The following is a 23032-nucleotide window of genomic DNA, read 5'->3' on the forward strand; positions in this document are numbered from 1 at the left end:
GGACCTGATGGCCCTGGCCTGACCGGGGGAGCTTAGGAGTGGAGGAAAATGTCCCAGGTGAAGTGAGTCAGGCTCTTGTCTGCATCTGTCATTTGATTTTTGGTGTGCTGTACGTGGTGGACCTCCTGGGACCCGCAGCCAGACTCGACCCTGACATCCTATCTCATTTCAGAAGCATCTACCAAGATCTGTACTCGGGTGTTCCGATATCGGTGCAGACGGAAGAGAGCTGGCTGCAGGACATGTCCAGTGCAAAGGACGTGGGTGAGGAGCCAGGCGGGGGCGTGTGGGAGGCGACGCAGGGAGACGGCCGGCTGGCCTTGAACCCCAACACTGCGGTGTTGGCAGGTCACTGACCTCGTGAGCCTGTGTCCTCCTCTCATGACAGTCATACGGTCACAGGGTTGCTGCCGTGAACGTTGAAGCACCTTGGCACTTGGCGCTCAGCAGATGGCAGCGTGTGTCCGCATTACGGCTTTCGATGTCTGCCTTCATCCTTTTGTTATAGAAGTGACATGCACCTGTTTTTAGATGTCACACCACGAAGCAACAGGGTAAAACTGAAGTGGTGACTGTCCTTAGAAGGAGTCACGTGGAGAGCTCTTCCTTCAACTTCATGGGCGGTTCTCCACCCTGTCACCTCCTCCTCCAAGGCCCTCTGAGCAGTTGCCCCTTCCGAGCCCACCACGGGCCGAGCTCTGTTCTAGGAAACGACAGGGCAGGAGGCTCAGACCCCGTCCCGACCATCTTGTGCTGAAGCGTGGGAGATGGAGGCGGTGGTGAGGTGAATCACTGATGAAACGGACACATGCAGACAGCACACCAGGGTCGGGAGGGCGGGAGAAGAGGACTGGGCGGAGAGGGGAGGCCAGCGCGCCCGTGCAGACTCCTGCAGGTGAGGCACCCTGGCCTCTCTGAGGGAAGACTTCCCCGCAGAGGGAAGAGTGGAAGCCACCTTTCTGGAGGAGGAGGCCAGAGTGACTGCAGGGAGAGGGCAAGAGGGCCCCGGGGGACGGGGTCAGCTGGTTCTGGGGAGGCCCCGAGAGCCAGCCCACAGGGAAGCCTCGCTCTTCTGAGAGGATATCCAAGTGGTCACGGTGTGTCACTGGACCATGAAGGAAAGCCGCCTTGTTGTAAGCACGTCCCCGCGTGCTGTGGAACGCAGAGCTCGAGCAGGGACATTGGGCGGTGCGGAGGAGCGGTGGGCTTCCTTGGGGGCCCGCAGAGCGTGAGAGGGAGGACCAACTCAGCTTCGTTAACGGGGAAGCAGAACTTGACATCCGGAAAACTCGGTCTCTCCACGCTGAAAAAGGAGCTCGCCTGCTCAGGATGGACGAGGTGGCCGAGTCTGATGGAGGTAGCTCGGCCAGGACGTCGCGCCCACGAGGGAGGCTTGGACAACGCAGGGGGCCTGGAAGAGTGCCTGGGGTGTTTTCGAGCCAGCCAGGCCTGCCCTCCATCCACAGCCCGCTGCCCTGAGCGGCGCAGGCGTGGCCCTGGCGGGGTGGTGCAGGTGGAGGCGGCTGCCCCTCTGGAAGGCACAGGTAGTGTCCCTCAGCAGTGTCCTCAGGGACATCAGCTTGCAGAGAGCAGAGGCAGGGGCTGGCTTCCCCACCTGGACCTCAGAGGCCAGAGCTGCAGGAACCCTGGCTTCCTGACCTCGGCCAGGAGCTTCCTGGAGGGCAGGCCCACCCCCCGAGGGTCTGGAGGGAGCTCCACCTGGCAGGGCCACCCACAGGGCGGGCGTGTGCTCCCTCAGGTGGCAGGACTCTGAGACTCGCTGCTGAGGCAGAAGGGGGACAGCGTGGACCCTGGGTGGGCAGAGCGGGCTTGGCTGTGGCGGGGCTGCCCGCAGGGGTGGGCGAGATTCCGGGGCCTTCCCTTGGCAGTGGGCCCTCTCCTGGGGTTCTCTCTGTGGAGGGTCCTGTGCGGCACTTCAGCCTCCAGGGGGCTTAGGGTTAGACCTGGGCCGCTGCCCCAGCTCTGCCTGCGGATAAGGGCGAGTGGCTGCCGCCGCTAGGAGGACACAGGTGGCACCCAGATCGTGCCAGGAACACACCAGGGCCCATCGACTGTCCAGGACTGGCCAGCTCCTCCTTCCTGCAGTTGTCTGGAGAGCCTGGAGGGGCGTCCTGGCTGTGCCCATCCCCGGCTCCTCAGGCCGAGTTGAGCGCTGGGGTAGGGAGGCCCCTGGAATGCAGGGGTGGAAAGCGCAGAGCGGCTGCCTGTCCACAACGAGAAGAGCGGCCTGTACGCCCTGGTGGACACCCGCCTTCCTGGGGACTTCACCCTTTATTCCTTCCCACTTGTCCCTTCTGGGATGCGGACATCTTTCCAGTGCAGCCTCACGGGTGTCTGGAACCTGCGTGCTCCATTTCCCAGCTGGCCTCTGCACGGCTCATGGCTTGGGACTCTGGTGTGGGTGATGTTTAGATGAGACCCCGCACGTGGGCTTTGCGGTCGATGCTGGAAGAGTGGAGCCTGGGGCTGCTGGGCTGAGTGCGTGTCTGTCTGTGAGGGGTGAGCACTGGCGCTGCTCACGCCCCACTTCCTGTGCTCAAGGTGGTGCTACTTGACTTGGGAGTCATTTGGCTCTCCCGAGTGGGAATCGGGCTCTTATGGAAGCACTTCTCAACACATGTGAGACCCTGGACTCGACCCCAGCCCCGGGGGCGCCCAGAGAGCTTCCCTCCCCTTCCACCACGTGAGGACGGGGCAGCTGGAAGGCCCATCTATGAACCAGGAAGTGGGCCCTCAAGGACCGGATCCCTCGGCACGGGGCCTTGGCCTTCCCAGCCTCCAGCACGGAGCTGTGATACACCTCGCTGTCCCACGGTGTTCTGTTCTGGCCGCCCAGTCGGGCTGAGGCCGCAGTGTGCCAGGCCTCTCTCGCTTCAGGAGCAACCCAGCTCATTCTCTGAGCCGACCGCACAGCACCCTCTTGTCCGCAGCTATCAGTCACGCGTGCGGTCATCTGGTGGCTAGACTTGTTTTGCAATTTTTCTTTTCCAGCCCTGGGGATTGAACCCAGGGGCCTCTACCACTGGGCTGTATCCCCAGTCCTTTGCATTTTATTTTGAGACCAAATTCTTGCTAAACTGCCTCAAACTCACGACTCTCCTGCCTCGACCTCCAGGGCTGCTGGGCTCACAGGCACACGCCCCTGCACCAACAGGTTGCCGGACATAGTAAGGCTGGTCTTTGTTGTTTTCTTTGTGTGTTTGTTAGGCTTTTTTGTTTCTAGTTTTTCTCTGTAACAAGTTATGCTTTAATGGGAATCTTTGTGCATTAATATCTGACCCTGTGCTGGCATTTCTATTGGACAAAATGCCTCAGAACATATTTAGCATTGGTCCAGACACCTCGCCGTGCTCCCAGCCCAGGCAGAGCACCCTCTGAGCCCCTCTCTCAGCAGCCCCCCGTGCTGCCTGCTGGAGGGGTCTCTGCACCTCGGTGCCCCTCGCTCCGCCTCTGCGCCTGGGTAGGTTCTCCAGGTGGGTTTTCAGCATTCTGATCCTGGCTGCTTGAAACCGCTTGGACCTTTGCTGAGTTGCTGGCAGGGTGACCCCTTCCCTGCTCTGTGCTGCTCTGGAGTCCGCAGGGAAGGGACCTGGTGGTCAGTTCCCGTGTTGACCTGCACCCCGACTCCCTCTCACCTGGAAGACCCCCAGGAGAGCAGGCTCAGGTGACAGAGGGCACTGCAAGCAAGCAGAGAGCCCAGGTCCTGCCCAGCATGCTGACACCAAGGCAGAGCCAGCTCGAGTGCTGCCAGGCCTGAGAGCCGGGAGGTGGTTCCGAGGCCAGCAGAGGCAGGAGTCTGTCTGCTGTTCCTTATCGTAGACACAGTGCTACTTGGAAAAAGACCAAAACACAACACAAGATGAAACCAGACAGGGGGTCCCAGGGGCTGGACTTTCCAAGGAGCGCGCCTTGGCCTGTGACCGGCCCGTTTCTGCCTGTTGGGCGCTGCTGACACATGCTTCCCTTCAAGGGGCAAAGACGGACCTGGCCGCACAGGAAGCAGAGGCGAGGCTGCTGGCGTCCAGGGTTAGAGGTAATGGCTGAGTGTGTGACTGTGTGTGTGTGACTGCGTGTGTGTGACTGCGACTGTGTGTGTGTGACTCTGTGTGTGTGTGTGTGTGTGTGTGTGTGTGCGGGTGTGCAGGCGTCTGGGCACAGGCGTGTGGTGTGTACCACGTGCCCGTGGCTGAGGAGGTTGGGGTCTGGGGCAGCTCCCGAGGCTGAACACGCTGTCCGCAGATACGTGGGTCATCAACCCGGAAGAGGCCGACCTGGGCGTGCTGTGCGAGCTGGAGGTGAGCGGCTGGCCCCAGCCGACCTGTGCCCTGACCCTGACCCTGACCCTGACCTGCTGCAGCGGCACAACCTCCCTCCTGCCTGTCTCCACAGTTCGGAGACGACTTCACGAAGCTCTTCCAGCCTCCACTGAGGACGCTGCCCAGCGTGGGGCCGCCAACCATCTTGGCCTACAAACAAGAGCAGTCCAGCTTGGCCATTGACTTCAAGGTAATCCCAGGTCCCGCTTTAGGACTGTCACTGTAAACAGGGGCATGAAGGCCCCGAGTGACCTGCACACCTGCAGGGGACACACTGGGAATGAGAACGCAAGGGCCCCTTTCCTGGGCGTGGCACCATGTGGCCGGGCCCTCCAGGGCTGCGGTAGGGCCTGAACGCGGAGTGCAGCCCGAGCCACACCCAGGCCTTGTTCTGTTTTATGCAGAGACAGGGTCTCACTGAGTTGCTTAGGGCCTGCTGGGCTGCGGAGGCTGGCTGTGAGCTCGGGACCCTCCTGCCTCAGCCTCCAGAGCTGCTGGGACCCCAGGGGTGTCCACTGCACCTGGCAGAGGGCATGACTTCAAGCGAGAGAAGCGCGGCCTGAGGTCGTGCAGGGCGGGTCAGAGGTAGGGGCACTGGGCCAGCTCCTGCTCTGGGTAGTGTCCAGCATGGCCCAGCCGCCGCCTGCTCTCTCTGGGCTCTCTGCGGGCCTGTGCCAGTCGCTCCAGCAACCTCGTCTTGATCACCTCCGGGAGGACAGGTGAGTTCACACGCACCGGTACCAGGGGTTGGGACTTCAGGGATTTGGGAGGCCAAGAGTTCACCCAGAGCAGTGGCCGCGAGGCCCAAAAACAGCAGCGAACACCTGCCTGTTTGATCGTGTGAAGTGGCTGGTTCGTGCCTGAACCTGACCAGCGAGCCCAGGTCACACCAGCGATCCCACCAGGACGGTGGTCCCCAGATCCCACCAGGACGTGGTCCCCAGGTCACACCAGGACCGTAGTCCCCGGGTGACACCGGCGATCCCACCAAGACGGTGGTCCCTCCCCGGAAGCAGTGCAGGAGGGAGGTGGGAGGAGGGGCTTCCAGGCCGGCGGGAGCGGCGGCTCCCGGTCTGAATCCCTGAGCACGTCCTCGGGGTCATGTAGGTGCAGGTGTGCGGGTGCCTAGGAGGCCCCTGCTCCCCATGCCGTCCTGGGGCTGAAACCCCCACCTTTTTCCCTGGAGCCTTTCTTGTATCCGGAGAAGTCGCGTGAGCTGGGATCAAGCTCTTCCTCTGGTGCCCCTCCAGGGGCCCAAACGTGAGGACGGCGTGGCCTCTCCTCCAGGGGCACCTGGACAGGCTGGGCCCTCGGCTCCTTGCCTGCTCCTTGGGCAGACCTTGACCCGAGCTTACCTGAGGGCCAGCCTCCTCTCCAGCCACCGCTGCCCCAGCTGCCACCCAGTGACCATCCTGGTCCCCGTAAGCACAGTACCCTGCTTCTCACCGGGGCAGGGGGAAGGATGGTGGGCCGAGACATCCACCGCCAAGCCCTTCTGTGGGCGGGCGGTGGGGCGCCTGGCCTGGCTCCCTCCGCCTGCTGGGGTGGTGGACTGCCCCAGATCTTCGCCAGCCTCTCTCGCAGGCCTGACCCCCGACGCTACCTTCGGCAGGCGGGGTGCGGGCGGTGCTCTGCAGCTGGAGACGCGGAGGCTTCCCGGGGCGGTGGAGAGCCCCACCTCACCGGGGACCCCGGTGACCCCGTCCCTGCAGCGCCAGCCTGCGCATTCTCGCCAGTCTCGGAGGGCGGCTTTCAGGGCCGCGCAGGTGCCTGCCCGAGAGCCTCCGCCACCCGTGGAGCCACCAGAGCCCCACCGTCCCTCCCGAGTGCTGCCTCTGCTGTCCACTCCCTCGCTCAGACCAGCGGCCCCACAGCGAGGTCAGGGCTCCCTTGCCCAGCAGTGAAGTCCACGTTGTCGGAATACCCGACGCCATTCCCACAGAGCCGAGCGCCGCGGCCGCTCTGCAGGTGCACGCACACCTGCGCACTCCCGGCCCTGCGGGACTCCGGGGTCACGGGCATCGCGTCTCCCGCGTGCAGTCACACCCTGTGACCCTGCGCACTCCCGGCCCCGCGAGGGACTCCGGGGTCACGATCATTCCTGGAAATCTTCTCTTACTCTGGGAGGCGTCCCAAGGACCTGTGCGACTCCTGAGGTGCCAGCCCTGCTGGGGTGAACTGCACAGTGACCCTCAAGATGCGCCCGGCTCCGGGTCCTGGGGCCCCTAAGCAGGAGCCACGTCACACTTAGAACACTCTCGCTGGCTGTGTTCAGCCCCTGGGAAGTGCCCCCGCAAGTCTCTCTGGGAGCCTGGGGTGGGCTGGCGTTCTGGGGATAGTGCAGAGCACACAGTGCTCCTGCGCCCGGCTGCCCGCTGGGCCTGCCCAGGGCGCTCCTGCACTCTGAGCCCGGGTCCCTCTCTCTGCAGGAGGAAGAGGAGGATCTCTTGCCCAAGTGTGAATTTTGTGGAAGTGACCTCCACTCGTTTTTTTCCCACGTGGACATTTGCTCCGACCACATCTACTCGGGCCTAGAAGGACAGGTGAGTCCTAGGATGGCCAGGCCGGGAGATGGTGTCACGTGCCTAGTCTTCCGTCTCTGTCCTCTGCGTTGTCCCTGTGCAGGGACCTTAGCTGTTGGGGAGCCAGATCTCAGCACGACGGCTCGCCCTTGCCCTTCACCAGGAAGATCGTTGGCTGGCCTGGGAGTTAGACCCCATCCACTGCGGTGGCCAATGGTGCAGCCCGTTAGAAACCAGGTGGCCGTTCCTTGAGGACCTGAGCTACAGTCACCACAGGACCCGGCAAATCCTCTCCTAGGTTCACACCTAAGAAAATGGACAGCTGGAGTCCACACTGAAACCTGTGCACCAGCATTAGAGCACAGTCCTAGGCAAATGCTCTGCACCGAGCCACATCCAAGCCTCCTCGTTTTTTATTTTAAGACAAGTCCTGCTAAGTTGCGGAGGCTGGGCTGGAACTTGAGATTCTCCTGACTCAGTCTCCTGAGTACCTGCGATTACACTGCACCTAGTTGGCATGATTTTTTTTTTTTTTTGAGATGTTGCATTTTATTTTATTTTTTCACATTTATACATTTTTAATTTTTTTATTTTTACAGACTGAATTTTGATTCATTGTACACAAGTGGGGTACAACTTTTCATTTCTGTGGTTGTACATGATGTAGATTCACACCCTTCATGTAATCATACATGTACAAAGGGTAATGATGTCTGTCTCAGTCTGCTATCTCTCCTTCCCCCACCCTCTCCCACCCCATTTCCCTCTACACAATCCAAAGTTCCTCCATTCTTACTGCCTGTCCTCCCCACCCCCCTCCCCCCACCCCTTATGTATCATCATCCACTTACCACAGAAAACATTTAGCCCTTTGTTTTTTGGTCTTGGCTTATTTCACTTAGCATGATATTACCCAACTTCACCCATTTACCTGCAAATGCCTTTATTTTATTCTTTATGGCTGAGTAATATTCCATTGTGTATATATACCATAGGTTCTTTATCTGTTCCTCTATTGAAGGGCATCTAGGTTGGTTTCATAATCTAGCTATTGTGAATTGAGCAGCTATAAACATTGATGTGGCTGCTTTACTGAAGTATGCTGATTTTAAGTCCTTGGGTATAAACTGAGGAGTAGGAGAGCTGGGTCAAAAGGGGGTTCCATTCCAAGTTTTCTGAGGAATCTCCATATCGCTTTCCAGAGTGGCTGCACCAATTTGCAGCCCCACCAGCAATGTATGAGTGCACCTTTTTCCCCACATTCTCGCCAACACTTATTATTGCTTGTATTCTTGATAATCGCCATTCTAATTGGAGTGAGGTGAACTCTTAGGGTAGTTTTGATTTGCACTTCTTTAATTGCTAGAGATGATGAGCACTTTTTCATGTATTTGTTGATCACCTGTAGATCTTCTTCTGTGAAGTGTCTGCCCAGTTCCTTAGCCCATTTATTGATTGGGTTCTTTGCATTTTTGGCATAAAGGTTTTTAAGTTCTTTATAAATTTTGGAGATTAGTGCTCTGTCTGAAGTGTGTGTGGAAAAAGATTTTCTCCCACTCTGTAGGCTCTCTTTTCACATTATTGATGGTTCCCTTTGCTGATCATCATACTAAACAAAGGTGCCAGAAACATACAATGGAGAAAAGACAGCCTCTTCAACAAATGGTGCTGGGAAAACTGGAAAACTATATGCAGTAAAATGAAACTAAACCCCTCTCATCCTGCACAAAACTCAACTCAAAATGGATCAAGGATCTAGGAATTAGACCAGAGACCCTGCACCGCATAGAAGAAAAAGTAGGCCCAATCTCCATCACATTGGCTTAGCACCAGACTTCCTTAACAGGACTCCCATAGTGCAAGAAATCAAAGCAAGAATCAATAAGTGGGATGGATTCAAACTAAAAAGCTTCTTCTCAGCGAAGGCATGATTCTTAATAGTCCAAAACAAGAAGCAACCCAACTGTCTGTCAGCTGATGAAAGAAAACAAAGTGTGGCTTATCCATCCAATGGAATGTTATTTGGGCAGAAAAAGGAATAAGGGGCCCTGAAACGTCATGGCGATGGCGGGGCACCACGGGCTGAACGCTCCCACACACGAGCAGCGACCACCAGGAAGGCGGCAGAGGAGAGGCCTCCAGGGTTGGGGAGGGCAGGTGACTGCTGCCCGTGGGTTTCAGGTCCTGCACTGGCCAGGCGCTGGGGCTCGCGAGGCAGGCGAGCTGTGCGGCGAGTGGGCGAGCAGCCCCTACTGGCCATGCTGTGCTGGGGCCTTGGCAGAAAAGGAGGGTGCCCGGCTCCGCCATCCAGGGCTGGGGAGAGGAACGCGCCCTCCCTGCCTTCCAGACGCCCTGTTGTCTCCATTTCCAAAACCTCATCGACTACATCTACGAGGAGAGTCAGGAAGTCAAGGGCTCCGCGTCCGAGCTGATCCGGATCGAGCCGCACGCAGCCCACGGCCCCGAGGCCGAGCGCCTCAAGGCCAAGGAGAAGGCGCAGCGCAGGTAAGGCCGCGTGCTGGGCTCAGGTGGAGCCGCGCTGGCCTGGCCTCCAGGCGCCGGGCTTCCCAGGGCTTCCCAGGTGCGCTTCCCGCGCCGAAATCCGACTCAGCCAGAGGAGACCTGCCGGGTCCTTCCTGGCGGGTGTCGCGGGAGGCCAGTGAGCTGGCTGACGCGACGTCGGACTGGAGGCCCGCTGAGAGGGCAGTGCAAGCTGCTGTCTGGAGAAGCCGCCGCCGGGCCCGGCGGGCGAGGGAGGGCGGGCGAGGGAGGGAGGACGGCCGGCAGGGAGGACAGCCGGGGAGGACGACCGTGAGGGTGGGCGAGGGAGTGAGGACGCCGGGAGGGCAGGCGAGGGAGGGAGGACAGCCGGGAGGGAGGACGGCCGGGAGGGAGGACGGCCGGCAGGGAGGACGGCTGGGAGGATGGGCGAGGGAGGGAGGACGCCGGGCGGGCGGGCTGCTCAGCCGCGGCCACGTCCGCACACTGGTCTCCTAGGAAGCAGGAGCGGATGGCGGCCAGGCACTTGGCGATAATGGCCAGAACCGAGCAGACGAATATCTTCGAAGAAGGTGAGTCGGCGGCGCGTCCGGGCCTGCTGGGCGCCGCGGGAGGCTGGGTCCGGGAGGACGGCGAGGACGCTGACTCCGAGGGTCCGGGGTGCAGAGAGCCTGGGTCTGGCCCCGGCCTCGGGGACCCGGTCTGCGTCTCGATGTCAGTGGCCGGTAGCTCGGTGACCCCTGTGGGCGCTGCCCTCGGCCGTCTCGGCCCGGACCCCTGACCCCTCCAGGCCCCGGCTGGGGTGGCTTCCTCACCTCCCTGGGCATCGGCAGCCTCCCTGTCACTCAGAACCATTGACAGGCACCAGGGAAGAAGCCTTTTCTTTATGCTTCTGTAATTGAATAATTCTGTATGAAGTTTCTTGATCGCCAACTCTTTCTTACTGAAATAAGGACCAGAAAATTCCACTTCATGTTTTTCTTTTTTTAACAAAGAAATACTCTTTTCTTTCTTTCTTTCTTTTTTTTTTTAACTAAAATGCTCCCTCGCTGACTTAATTAATGAAGGCCCTCATTTTCCTTCTTTAAAGAAAAAAAGTCTAATAAATCAATGTTACTTGTAATGGGATTGGAATTTTATTTTAGAAGAATGGTTTTAGAAATTTTAAAATATGTAACTACTTTCATGTGATTCTTCTCCCCTTAGATTCAAAGCGCTTAAAAACAATTTCTTATCAACTTTCTGTGGATGTTCCAAAACCAAAGCCGACTGAAGAGACACTGTTTGATTTTTATCTAACACACAGCAATATATCCATTCTTTGTTGTGATTCTAGGAAAGCATGTGGAAAGGTAATTATCTTGTATTTTTTTTCTATTTAAAAAATTAGTTTTACCTAAATTATAAAAGCACTTTTGAAGCTTGGCTGCATGACACATTTAACTGTTGGTTTGGTGTTTTGACTTCCGCTAGACTTTAAAACAATGTCTCCAAATGCTTTAGATAAAGCTTTTTTATCTTAAAATGTGAGGGTTGTACATTAAAGAAAATTAGAACCCTTGGAAAATTATTGAGAGGGAGAAAATCGTCAGGCCTGCAGACCACTCCTCCAAACGGTGATCAGTATTTCAATATTTCAGAGACTTGTGCTGCACCACATGCACCAACCAGATAGCCGCAAGTACGATTAAGGGCAGCCTCGCCCCAGGCCTGAGGCTGACCCGGCCACTGCAGGGCAGGGCAGAGCTTCTTACTCCTGCCAAAAGTCCTCTTCATGCCAGCCAGACTTTTCTTTCCTTTCATAGGTTTTTGTTAACATGATTGTAATTGTATCATATATTCAATCTTTATCTCTTTAACCTTAATTGTAAGAACGTTTTTCCATTATGTAGGTGACACAAACATCATTTGCAAAGCTAAGTGATTCTTCTTTTTTTTGGTACCAGAGATTGAACTCAGTGGCCATTAACCTCTGAGCCACATCCCAGCCATTGTGTCTTATTTTGAGATGTTTTCTATGTTTTATTCTTTATATTTTGTTTTTATGTTTTATTTATTCTTGCTAAGTTGCTTAGGACCTTGCTGAGTTGCTGAGGCTGGCTTTGAACTTGCAGTCCTCCTGCCTTGGCCTCCTGAGCCACTGGGACCCTGTGATTTTTCACACAGCAATTTAACCATCCCGTTATTAGACATAGATGTTATTACCTTTTATTTGCTATTATAAGTAACATCGCTTTGAATAGCTTTGTGTGTATTTGTATATCAGTAGAGTTCCTCAGAATAAAGTCTCAGAGATTAAATTACTGAGAGCAAGTTTGTTTCTCTTGAATGATGTGGAACTCGAGGGGTGTCAATAAGCTCAGGAAAGCACATCCGAATCCTGCCTGGAGGCAGGTGATTCCTTCAACCTTCACATTCCTCCCACAGGATATTTTTCAAGTTCAGTTACCAGTATACAGTGAAAAGTAACCAAGAACAAAAGAAACTTCACAGCACAACTCAAAATCCAAGAGGAACAGCATTCAATAAGAGAACCACAAAGATCTAGAAATCAAGCAACTTCCCGTGTTCATGACAATGAAAGATCAGATGAAAGACGCGGAGGGAGGAGAAAACTGTGCAGTGACACAGAAGAAATCAGTGAAAAAAAAAAAAAAATGACCGAAATGGAGGCTTACGAATTAAAAAAACAGGTAGACCCAACTAAAGAAAGAACTAATGGATAAAATAGAGGTAAAAAGAAAAAAATCAAAAAAATTCACCATAAGGACAAAAAAGAGTGTATGATGCAAAAAGTAAAATGAAAGGTTCAAATTATATTTATCAAAATGCCTTAGAGAGTAGGAAAATGATAATTATGCAGAGGTAATATTTAAAGAAATGATGGATGGTAATTTTTCAGAACTGATACAAAAAGAGACCAATCCACAGATTTAAGAAGCCCAGTGAATCCCAAGCAGCATAAAAAAATAAAAAATAAAAAAAAAATAAATAAAACAAATAAAAACCCAGACACATTACAGTAAAGAAAATCTTAAAATCTGTAGAGGAAAAAACTAAGTTCCATTTACAGTTAAGGGAGAAGAGACTGGCAGGTGACCTCCCAGGAGCAGTAATGGCAGTGAGAGGACAGTGGAGCGAGGCCAGCGTGTGCGAGAAAACAGCGGCCAGCCTGGAATTTAATATCCAGCTAAGGTAGTTCTCAATAAAGAGACCAGAAGGACGTTTTCTGGCAAAACAGACCCAGCAGCCCCTCACCAAGGCCCTCTGAAGGCTGTGCTGTGGCCGTTAGAAAGTCTGAGACGGCAGAGAAAGGACGTGTAGACAAGGAGGCGCCGCCTGCTGGTGAGGCCGCTCTGGTGGCGCCGGGCCTTCCACAGGCCTGAAGAACAAAAGGCCAGACGCCGAGCGACCTGGAGAAGGTCAGTGCCATCACAGGCGATTCTCAATATTCATGGGGAGCACGTCCCAGGACCCCGCAGAGAGCAAACTCTGTGGATGCTGAAGTCCTTTGCCACATAGCGCAGGTTACACATCCCGTATCGGAAATGTTTGGGCCAGAAATGTTTCAGATTTGTTTTTTTTTTTTTTTTTTAATTTTGGAATATTTTCATATATATAATGAGATACCTTGGGCGTCGGGCCCACATCTAAACATGAAATTCATGTGTTTTTATATAGACTTCCTCCACAATAGCCTAAAGGTGATTTTCTATGATATTCTCAGTGAGCCTGCATTTTGACTGTAACCCACCACCTGAAGTCAGGTATGGGATTTTCCTCTGGTGACATAACGTCGGTGCTCAGAAAGCTTCAAACTTTGGAGCATTTCAGATTTCAAATTTCAGATTGGAGGTGCTCAGTCACAGTTGCCTAGAACACACATCCTCCTGTGAACGCTGACTCTCTAGGTTGCTTCTGATGCCTAATGCAATGTAAAAGCTACGCAGACGGGTTCTCACTACATCAGTCAGCAGGAACAACAAGGGACAAGGTTGGCATCTGTCCAGTACGCACACATTTTTCCCCAAATACTTTGATTCTGTACTTGGGTGACTCCCAGGATGCAGAGACTGGCTGGGCAGTGTCCTGAGTCCTCGGTTCAGAAGTGACACTACAGAATATTTGAATGACCCGTCTAACAAGTCTGCCCTCCTGGTCCAGGTCTTCCCTCAGTGACACAACGCAATCTCAAACGAATTCTAATACGGTGGCGGATTTGTGTACATTGGGGAGGGCAGTCTTGGTGACTTGATTGTAAGATTGTGTGGAAATGTGAAAAGGCTGGAGCTGCCAGGACCCTCTTCAGGACCACGGGAGGAGAACGCTCTCTACCCTATGCCAAGACCCACCAGCAGAGAGCAGCTCGCGCAGCGCACTGGTGCTCAGTGAGGTGCAGGAAGGATCGTCTTTCCTGGGGCCACGTCGGATGCCTGGGTTTTACTCATGGATCAGAACTTCGACCTCACCCACGTGTAAAAGCCAATTTCAGGAGGATTCCAAACCCACACTGAAGTGCAAGCTACAAGGAGTTTTTAAACACTGGAGAAGAGCTCTGTGACCCAAAAGCAGGCTCCAAAGGATCCGACACTCTGGCACTGAAGACAAGCCCCGATCAGAGGGGCATTTGAATCGCAGATGAGAACGAAAGGTCTTATGTCCTGAGCGTCAAAATCAACATGAAAAAGGTCAACCTTACAGAAAAATGGGCTAAACAAACAAACAAAAAAAAACCTTGAACCCTTCTGAAAGGAGAAAACACCAATTAGCATATGAAAAGGTGCTCAGCCTCATTCTCGACTAAGAAATGGAAACTGAAAGCACAGTTAGGGGCCAGCACATAAAACCATACTGGCAAAAGTGAAGCCTGACAGTACCAGCCTCTGAGCCTCGGGAGGAACGGGGAGATCACCCTGGCACTCTCCAGGGAGGGGGAAGACTGACTGGTGCGGAGTCCGTGCGGACACCAGAACACATGCACAGCGCGGGGCACGGGGCACACGCCTGCAGTCCCACCGCTCAGGAGGCTGAGGCAGGAGGATCACAAGCTCAAAGTCAGCCTCAGCAACTTAGGGAGTAATTTAGCGAGACCCTGTCTCAAAATAAATGAATGAATAATAATAATAATAAGGGCTGGGACGCCTCCGCACCTGCCCTAGCTGAGGCCGTTTCTGTCTGAGCCACTGACCACGGGCCTCCCTTCTCTCCTGGGGTGCAGGTGGTGAGTGACGAGCTCCTGGAGAAGCACTACAAACATGGGGGCAAGTTCCTGACTTCGTTTCCAGACGGAAGCACACAGATATTGTATCCTTTCCTTCCACAAGCCATTGCTATTTCATTCATTCATTCATTCATTCATTCATTCATTTTCATTAACTTTGACAGTGATTTTTTTAAAGAATTCTTTGAATTCTTTTCATACATGTTTATAAGGTAATAATGTCTGTTTCACAATCTAACATCCTTCCCCTCCCCACCCACCTCACCCGTCCCTTCATTCCCCTCTGTACAAGCCAAAATTCCTTCATTCTTCCCTGCCAATGTAGGACCCCCAAAAAGGAAGACCCTTACTCGAGTCTCAGGATGGCGCACTCCAGGAAACACGAGAGACCGGCTTGATGCAAAAGCACGAGGCACTTTAATAACGGAGCTCCGGGCCAACACGTATCTCACGCAGGAGATAGAGAAGTTGACCCCGAGGCTCAGAAATCAGGGGTTTATATAGGAAAAGTTAGGGAGTTTGGCACGGGTACACATAATTGGCTGATTCAAACATAAGGGGCACATGACTACTTTGATTACATCAGCAAGTAGTACGTGCAAATTGACATTCCAGCAATGTGGTAGGGCAGTTTATTTTGGTTAGCAGGGGTCAAGTTAACCTTAAAGAAAAGGGAAGAAGGGGGAAAGTGGGTGACACCAGATGGTCCACGGCCTTGTGGAGATTGTTTATCCTCCATGGCCAGTTAGATTTTGATGCTTTGGCAGTCTTATTTTAGGCTTGTTTAGGTATGATCAGGCCTCAGGCCTGTCCCTCTTTGTTTCTTTTCCTAAGTTCATTTGCTAGACTACAGATTCTGTGCTTTAATTATGGGCACTTAAATTTTAACTGCTTCACCCACCCCCCACTATGGATCAGCATCTGCTTATCAGAGCACATTCAGCTTTTGGGTTTTTGAGATTGGCTTACACCACTTAGCATGGTATTCTCCAGTTCCATTCATTTACCTGCAAATGCTATCATTTCATTCTTCTTTAAGGCTGAGTAATATTCCATTGTGTGTATGTACCACAGTTTCTTTATCCATTCATCTGTTGAAGGGTATCTAGATTGGTTCCATAGTTTCACTATTGTGAATCGAGCTTCTATAAACATTGGCGTGGCTATGTCACTGTAGTATGCTGATTTTAAGTCCTTTGGGTATAAACTGAGGCATGGGATAGCTGGGTCAAATGGTGGTTCTGTTCCAAGTTTTCTGAGGAATCTCCACACTGCTTTCCAGAGTAGCTGCACCATCTGCAGTCCCACCAGCCAATGTATGAGTGAAAAATTTCCCCACAAACTCACTAACACTTATTATTGCTTGTATTCTTGATAACTGCCATTCTAATTAGAGTGAGATGAAATCTTAGAGCATCAACAAGTGATTTCTATTTCATTTTCAAAAAAAGAAAGATAAACACTGAAAAGTATAGAGAAAGCATTACCCCCCATATCCACAACACAGAAAAAACTGGCGACATTAGAGACATCTTTCTATACTTTTATTCTGCTTATATACATGTATGTAGTTCTTTAAAATAAGTCATTCAATTATTGCATTTCATAACTGGCACCTTTACCTATTGAAACTGCCATAAATAACGTCATGAATATATAATATGCAAGAAAGGTCGAGACCTGAGGCCCTTTCCAGGACCAGGCAGCACTTCACTGTGCGTGCCCACTGTGTGTCAGCGTGCCCACCTCCTGCTGCCTGGCAGAGGCGGGTCACCACCTTGGTGTCGTGCACCAACGCTACGGGGTCAACTGTGGCACACACCTGCCACTCACTCCTTTGAATTTACTCCTCGGGGTAAATGAAATGCCCTCCAAATCTCAGCCTCTTACTTAGAGCCTGGATCGGTCCTGCTGCCCAGAACACGTGTGCTGGTGACACACCTGTGAGTTCATGTTTTGTTTTGTTTTGTTTTTTTGGTGCTGGGGATCGAACCCAGGGCCTTGTGCTTGCAAGGCAAGCACTCTACCGACTGAGCTATCTCCCCAGCCCCTCATGTTATTTTTTAGCATCCAGATCCAGTGTCTGTTCCATGAAACACCAAGCTATTGATCACTTGGCCTGCCAGCCTGATGGCCCGGCCACTGGTTATTTTGACATAAAAGCCGCTTGTTATCTCTAGGAAAGTTTTCTTTTTAATGAGGACTTTTTCATGAAGTAAGGAGTCTTCCTTTATAAAAGATGATCATTTTTAGTCATAGTTTCCCAAATGTTTAGCCAAATCCCAATGATAAACCAGAAAAATTACTTTCATAGCATAAAAATGATTCCATCATAATGAAGTCTTAGTCCCGTAGGTCCTATGAGAGTAGGTTTTATTTAATTATACCATTACATTTTAAACAACTTACCCGATACTTATTATTGTTATTTAATGCCCTGATTTTAATTCTTCTCAACTCTCTTGAGGACTGAGGCTGATTTCCAGAACGATTCAGCATCAATCTTGTGTTCTCTTCATCTCTGGACTTCTGATTGGCCTGCAGTGGACCCAGCATTAACACTTAGTGAACTGTCCTCAGCATGTCTCATCCTTTGATGCCATTGTAGATGGAATGGTTTATTCCACTTTCAGAATGTTCACTGCTCATGTGCAGAAATGCAGCTATTTTCCGATATTGATCTGGCAGCCTATGATCCTTCTGAACTCCTTTATTACTGCTAATACTTTTAGGGTTTTCTGTATACGAGGGTATGTCATCTGCAAATGCAGTTTACTTCCCTTTCTAATCTGGATGCCTTTCGTTTCTTTTCCCTTCCGAACTTTCCATGACCAGACCTTCTGGTGCAACACTGAGTGGAGAAGCGAGAGCAGAGTCCGTGTTGATTCTGGTCTTAGGGAAAGCATGCAGCACTTCACGATTAAGCACGACTTCAGCTGGAGTGTTCTGTAGATGCCTTTATCAGGTGGAAGATGTTCCCTTCTGTTTGAAGACGGTTGAGTCTTGTTATCACGAAAATGTGTTGAAGTTCATCGAATCTATTTTCCTGTGCCTAGTGAGACGCTTGTGTGTGTTTTGCTCTTTTTCTATTAATGTATATTACATTAATTGACTATTCAGATGTTAAACCAACCTTGCATTCCTGGATTAAGCGCCATTTCACCATGGTGCATAAATTTACATATATATATTCTGTTGGCTAGGGTTTTGTTGAGGAATTCTACATCACGTAACTCTCTTGATCCACATAAAAGGCATAAAATCCTTTGGTACTAACAGTAACTCCCATGTCAGAATGTGTTATCATTTTAAACAGCTCTCTCATAAACTGAACTTATTCCCAGAGTGGCCACAGACCATCAGAACAACTCACATGACCTTATCTGAGCTCAGCTATCCATCTGGAAATCTAGCCATCATCCAAGTACCTAACAAGACCAATGGTTCCACTTGTATCATCCAAGAAGACGTGCCCACGAACCCTGCCATCCTGGCCCTGCTGGATTCCTCGGGCAGAAGCTCCTGCTACCACCCCAATGGAAATGTCTGGTAGGCCTCTAGGTTCCTTCTGTCATCGTTTTGGATCTGTGCGGTTGCTTGGTTGATTCTGTGACTTTTTACAGTGACAGGCATGGCTTTAGTGATCTCAGTTAGTGGTCTTTCAATGACAGTGTTCAGCACAGACCTTTTTTTGGTTTATGCCATTCCATATGCTTCTTAGGAAAATCCCACCAACTATCCGAAACCAAGGTCGTCATGTTCTTTCTACCAACACATGAACATAGGAACTACCCGGTGTGGTCACTCTAGGGACTGGGGAGGGAACCTGGCATCCATCTCAGGCGCCGTGCTTGAGGGTGGCGTGCTGCTCATCTGTGGAAGCGGCTGGTCAGCGGACAGTCGCTGCAGGCACTGCCGCTGCTCACCGGGTGCTTCTTACAGCACAGCCACCCAGAGGGACATGCGGGCGGTTCCCTGAAGGGCCGGGACCCTGACCCCACTCTGACCTGCTGAGCACAGTTCCTGACACCAGGGCGCTTCGTTTAGCTGACAAGGTGAAATCCGGGTTCTAACTTCAGATACGACTGAAACAGCCTGAGCTTTTCAGAGAGAAATATTCCCCTTAAATCATTCAGAGGCATGACAATCTCCTCTGGGAAGCTCTGCCTGTCACTGGCAAAGCACAGACGCTGCCGGTTCTTGGGGAGGTTTGAGCGGGAGGAGCCGTGTGTCTCCGGTGCGCAGAAGCAGCCCGTCCATGCCCACCAGGCCTGCTGGGAAACGTCTGCTCACCCGAGGCTCCGACCCACAGTCTGTGACCTTTGGTGGAGCGCTCTAGTAATCGCACCACGTTAGCTGGCCCTGCGGGTGCGCGGAGCCCCAGCCCGCGAACTGGCTCCCTTGTGTGAGGCCTGGTCCTCTGTGCACTTGGCCTGCCTGCCTGAAGTTCCTCCAAGGCACATCCTGAATCTTTGCCATTATACATATCTATTCAGAGTACAGACTCAAAGAATGTTTGCTAAGAAATAAAAGGACTGATTTATCCAGATATTACCAGCTGGATATTATTTTCACTCCCATTTCAAGATAAAACTAAATCTCCCCCTTTCCAGATCAAAAAAGGGAATTGCCTCCATTTTTAACATGTGCTAGGCACTAGATTACCCCAGTAAGTGCTGTGGGAATGACAGGTTAGTTGCCTTGCTCCTTTGGAGTCCTCATGGGCAATTCATAAGAGTTTCAAAAAAAATAAGTGACTGAGTAGAATGGCATGGTAATAAGTGCCACCAGATCTGAGACTGCACGTGGAATTTGCATATCATGTGGTCAGACGTGGGCACTGCTGATGGCAGAGGGCAGAGAGGCCCAGCACTCAGAGACTGGAGAGGTGAAGCCCACCTCTGCTTTTTGGCACTGCAGAGATCTCTGGGCATTCCCTGAGCCTGACCAGACATCCCCAGAGGGACACCTGGCTCTTAGTTGGTGGGCACTGTGAGAAACCAGCTTTCTCACACTGAACAGACCTTCCTCTGGTCTTCATTTGCTGTGCCCTTCAGGAAGCGCCTCCTCTCCTGCACCCGCTCCCTAGACCATCCTCCCGGCTCCATATCCACCCCTCGCCCCTTGGGACCCTCATCAGACTAGCACTGGTCATCCGTGGAGGCATCCGTTCCAGTGTGGCTGCTCCCACCGCCGCACCACCCGCGAGCAGAGTGCACGGCATGGTTGGCAAGGGGCAGGGCCAATTCCAGCCCTGACTCTAGTGTGACCAGCGATGGTTTTTTGTTTCCTCCCAGGGTGTTCATCAACCTTTTGGGAGGTCAGTATTCAGATCAAGCTGGCAACAGGACAAGAGTCTGGACTTGGTCAAGTTCCCGCACGGCCTCGCCCTTGGTTTCATTCAAGCCTGTCTTTCTGGCTTTGAATCATCACATTGGAATTCGAATCTTAGAACAAGACAAGATTGCCATCACTTTTCTAGCAATGGGACAACAGGCAAGAATCAGCATGGGAACCAGAGTGAAGGTAGGCATGTCTCTGAAGATGGTCTCAGCGTTCCGACCTACAAGAGTGATAGATCACACTCGTGCATGATCCACCGTCCCCACAGGACCGTGGAGTCCAGTGAACCCACAGTGGGCATCTCTTGGGAACGGGAGCAGCCTTGTTAATTGCTTCTTCTCTCCTGAAACTCCCGCTGGCCCAGACTTGGATCCGAGTAACACTCGCAGCGTGTCTGTGACTAAGTAGTGCTGCTGGAGATCGGGGTTAGGATGTGTCTGTTTCTCTCCCTGCTGTGGTGGAAGCCCTGGGCTTGGCCAGAGACCTGGGCTCTGGTTGTGATCAAGACCACATCAGCCCACCTCCCTGGAGACACCCCGAGCTCCTTGGCCTTCGCACACACTGACCACTTCCTTCTCCGGGCTTCCCGTGGACTTGCTCTGTCCCAGCCTGGCCGACCCAGGCTGGCTTACTTGACCCTGCTGCTTTTCCTCCTGGAGGGTGAGCTCCCCAAGGATGGACCTCCTGATTCCTCTCACCATGCTCCCCTTCTTGTATCACTGCTTTATTTCTAAGAAATGAATGGAAGTCTCTGCAAATGACTGAATTCTCCCATTTTTCTGAGGGAGTTGCCCTGCACTTTGAGGCTCTGGGGCTGGAGTCCGTGTGGACTGTCCCCCCAGCCGCTTCCTTGCTCCGCAGCGTGCCCAGGCCAGGCCTGCATCGGCAGTTCTGTCTCTGCTGACCGTGAAGCAGCAATACGGTCACTGGACAGTGCCCCCAACTTGCCGCCCCTGGAAGGTGCTCAAGGCCTCCGTGTCCAGCGGCTCCCCTCCCGGTGGCTTTCCCTCGATTGCTTTTTCATCCTTTGATTCTCAACCCTAGTACGCAGTTTTGAGCCACGTGTGTCTCTTGCAAATAGTGTGTGGCTGGACTCTGTCCTTTCCTTCACCCTGCAGATGCCTTTTAAGACATTCTATTTTTATGGTCTTTTAAGTCCCCTAATTGTTTCTTTCCTTGACAATAATATTCTCTCAAATCCCTCAGGAAATACACATTTGATACACAAGTAGCACCTGTATGTACCTGAGCGGAGGGAAGCTGCTGCCTGCGGGCGTCCCCCTCAGGTGCATAGCCGGGTGACCGCTGCCTCTCCTACCCACCCTCCTCGGGAGCCCTGGTTTCTTGACAGGCAGGTCGCTCATTCTCGTTGTCCTGCATGTCCCTCCACCTGCTGCCGAGGGCAGAGAAAGGTCCCTCCCGCTTCTCATGCCTGCTGGCTCGAGCTTGGAGCGAGCGGGTTTGGGATCAGTGGGTTCATGGCCACGAGTCCGCACAGACAGAGCCTCAGCTGCTTCTCCATTTCCAGTACTTCTTACAATCACCCCTGCGGAGATCTTAACCAGAGCGCTCCTTGTCGTGATCTGAGTGGCCTCGGTGGCGGTCCGAAGGTGGACGGGAGGTTGAAGACCCTCACCCTGTCCGCGCATGCTCTCCTCCCTCCTGCCTGCCTTCCTGTGGGGCACGGGAGGCGCGGGCAGATGCTCCGGGCACCTGCGCGTGCTGCAGGGATGTGGCTCCTCGGCCCCTGGGGAGGTGCATTGGCCCGGCCTCCAGAGGCGGGACGCACCGAGGGAAGGAAGCGGGTCTGCGCGCCCAGTTCCGCCTTCTCCTCGGCCCTCCGCCCAGCGCGGGCACAGCCCCCAGGGGCACCTTCCCGGAAGGAGTGCACCGGCCGCCTGGGCGGCCTCCCGCGCGGCCTGGTCGAGGTGCAGCGGGTCTCGGGCCTCCCCGGCCTTCCGGCCGCCCCAGTTCGCCCCAGTAACACCCGGGTCCCGCGCGAGCCTGACTCGCGGCCGCAGCGCCACCCCCTCGCTGACCCGGGTCTTTCTTGTGTCCCGAAGGTGCCCCGCCCCGAGGAGATCCCGGCGCTGTGGCACGTGAGCGCAGAGGACCTTCTGCTGCTGGCCAGCTTGATAAAGATCCGCAGGCTGTTCCACAAGCTGGAGGGCGGCGCGAACTTCCCCTCCAGCCAGGTGTGGGGAAAACTAAAGCCTCCGTCCTACCTTTCTTCTCTCTCTCTAAAACTAATTGCCCTCTGTCACAATTCGGGTGCCAAGAAGGACATAATGACCGCAATCAGAGACAGAATAAAGGAGCACATTTAACTGGAGTGTGGCGCTGTGCTTGATTTTTGCTATTTTCAAATGTTGACTTTGCATTTATTTCTTTTCTGTTTTCCGTACCATTGTTTTGCTAAGGGTTTTTGGGGGCGCGATTGGGAAATCTCAAAATAAGTGTGCCACGTGACTCGGACGCGCCACGAAATACGCCGCTGTACGAGTCCCGGGCGGGGCTGCAGGAGCAGAGGGCAGGGGGCGGGCGGACGCTCAGAGCTGCCCTGGAGGGGCGGGGAGGGGACAGCCCTGCCCGCTCCACCAAGTCCAGAGCTGACCGCCGCCTCGGATCGCGGCTGCCCGCAGCACCTGCGTGAGGGGCTCAGGACGCCCAGCGGCCCAGGGAGGGCAGGAGCGGCCATCTGCCTGACACGCAGCGGCGGCTGCAAACTCCGGCTGCGGCCCCGGCGGGCAGTCACGGCGCCGGGCCAGGTCGTGCGGATCCCGTGTTCGCCATTTCCTGTGCTCTGGGGAGGGAGCGGGCCTTGCAGACTCCGCGGTGGCAGTCGGCAGTGCCCTCAGCTGCGTCAGGGTCCTGAAGCACAGAAAGCAGAGCCCAGCCGGCGGGGGACCCCAGCGGCCTGCGGGGCACCTGGACCCACAGCGCCTGGACTCCCCGGCTCAGTGCTCTGTCCTGCGAGGGAGGGAGCAATGCATTCTGGGGCACATCCTCAATTCCTAACTTGGCATTAATGTGCAACGTGAGGGGTTAAGCCTACCCTGTTGGAAACAGCTTCTCCTCTGACAACGCCTTTGGTTAGCTTGCTCCCCAGG

The 23032-nt window shown here is 53.5% G+C and overlaps 1 protein-coding gene across 1 annotated transcript in view; it reads left to right on the forward strand.

Annotated features, from left to right (window-relative positions):
- Nucleotides 1-22408, forward strand: part of ERICH6 (glutamate rich 6) — a gene marked incomplete at its 5' end in the record, with an annotated part of 34727 nt that extends 12319 nt beyond the window's left edge. The window contains 12 exons of the mRNA XM_079100454.1: nt 173-264; nt 3992-4054; nt 4261-4316; nt 4411-4527; nt 6767-6880; nt 9207-9364; nt 9857-9930; nt 10565-10710; nt 14577-14662; nt 17973-18128; nt 19877-20105; nt 21986-22408. Coding sequence (XP_078956580.1) covers nt 173-264; nt 3992-4054; nt 4261-4316; nt 4411-4527; nt 6767-6880; nt 9207-9364; nt 9857-9930; nt 10565-10710; nt 14577-14662; nt 17973-18128; nt 19877-20105; nt 21986-22249 — 1555 coding nt within the window. The 3' untranslated portion in view covers nt 22250-22408. The remainder of the gene's footprint in view (nt 1-172; nt 265-3991; nt 4055-4260; nt 4317-4410; nt 4528-6766; nt 6881-9206; nt 9365-9856; nt 9931-10564; nt 10711-14576; nt 14663-17972; nt 18129-19876; nt 20106-21985) is intronic.
- Between the last annotated feature and the right edge of the window lie 624 nt (nt 22409-23032).

This window comes from Sciurus vulgaris, assembly GCF_902686455.1.
Source record: "Sciurus vulgaris genome assembly, chromosome: 10".
NCBI classification, from domain to species: Eukaryota; Metazoa; Chordata; class Mammalia; order Rodentia; family Sciuridae; genus Sciurus; species Sciurus vulgaris.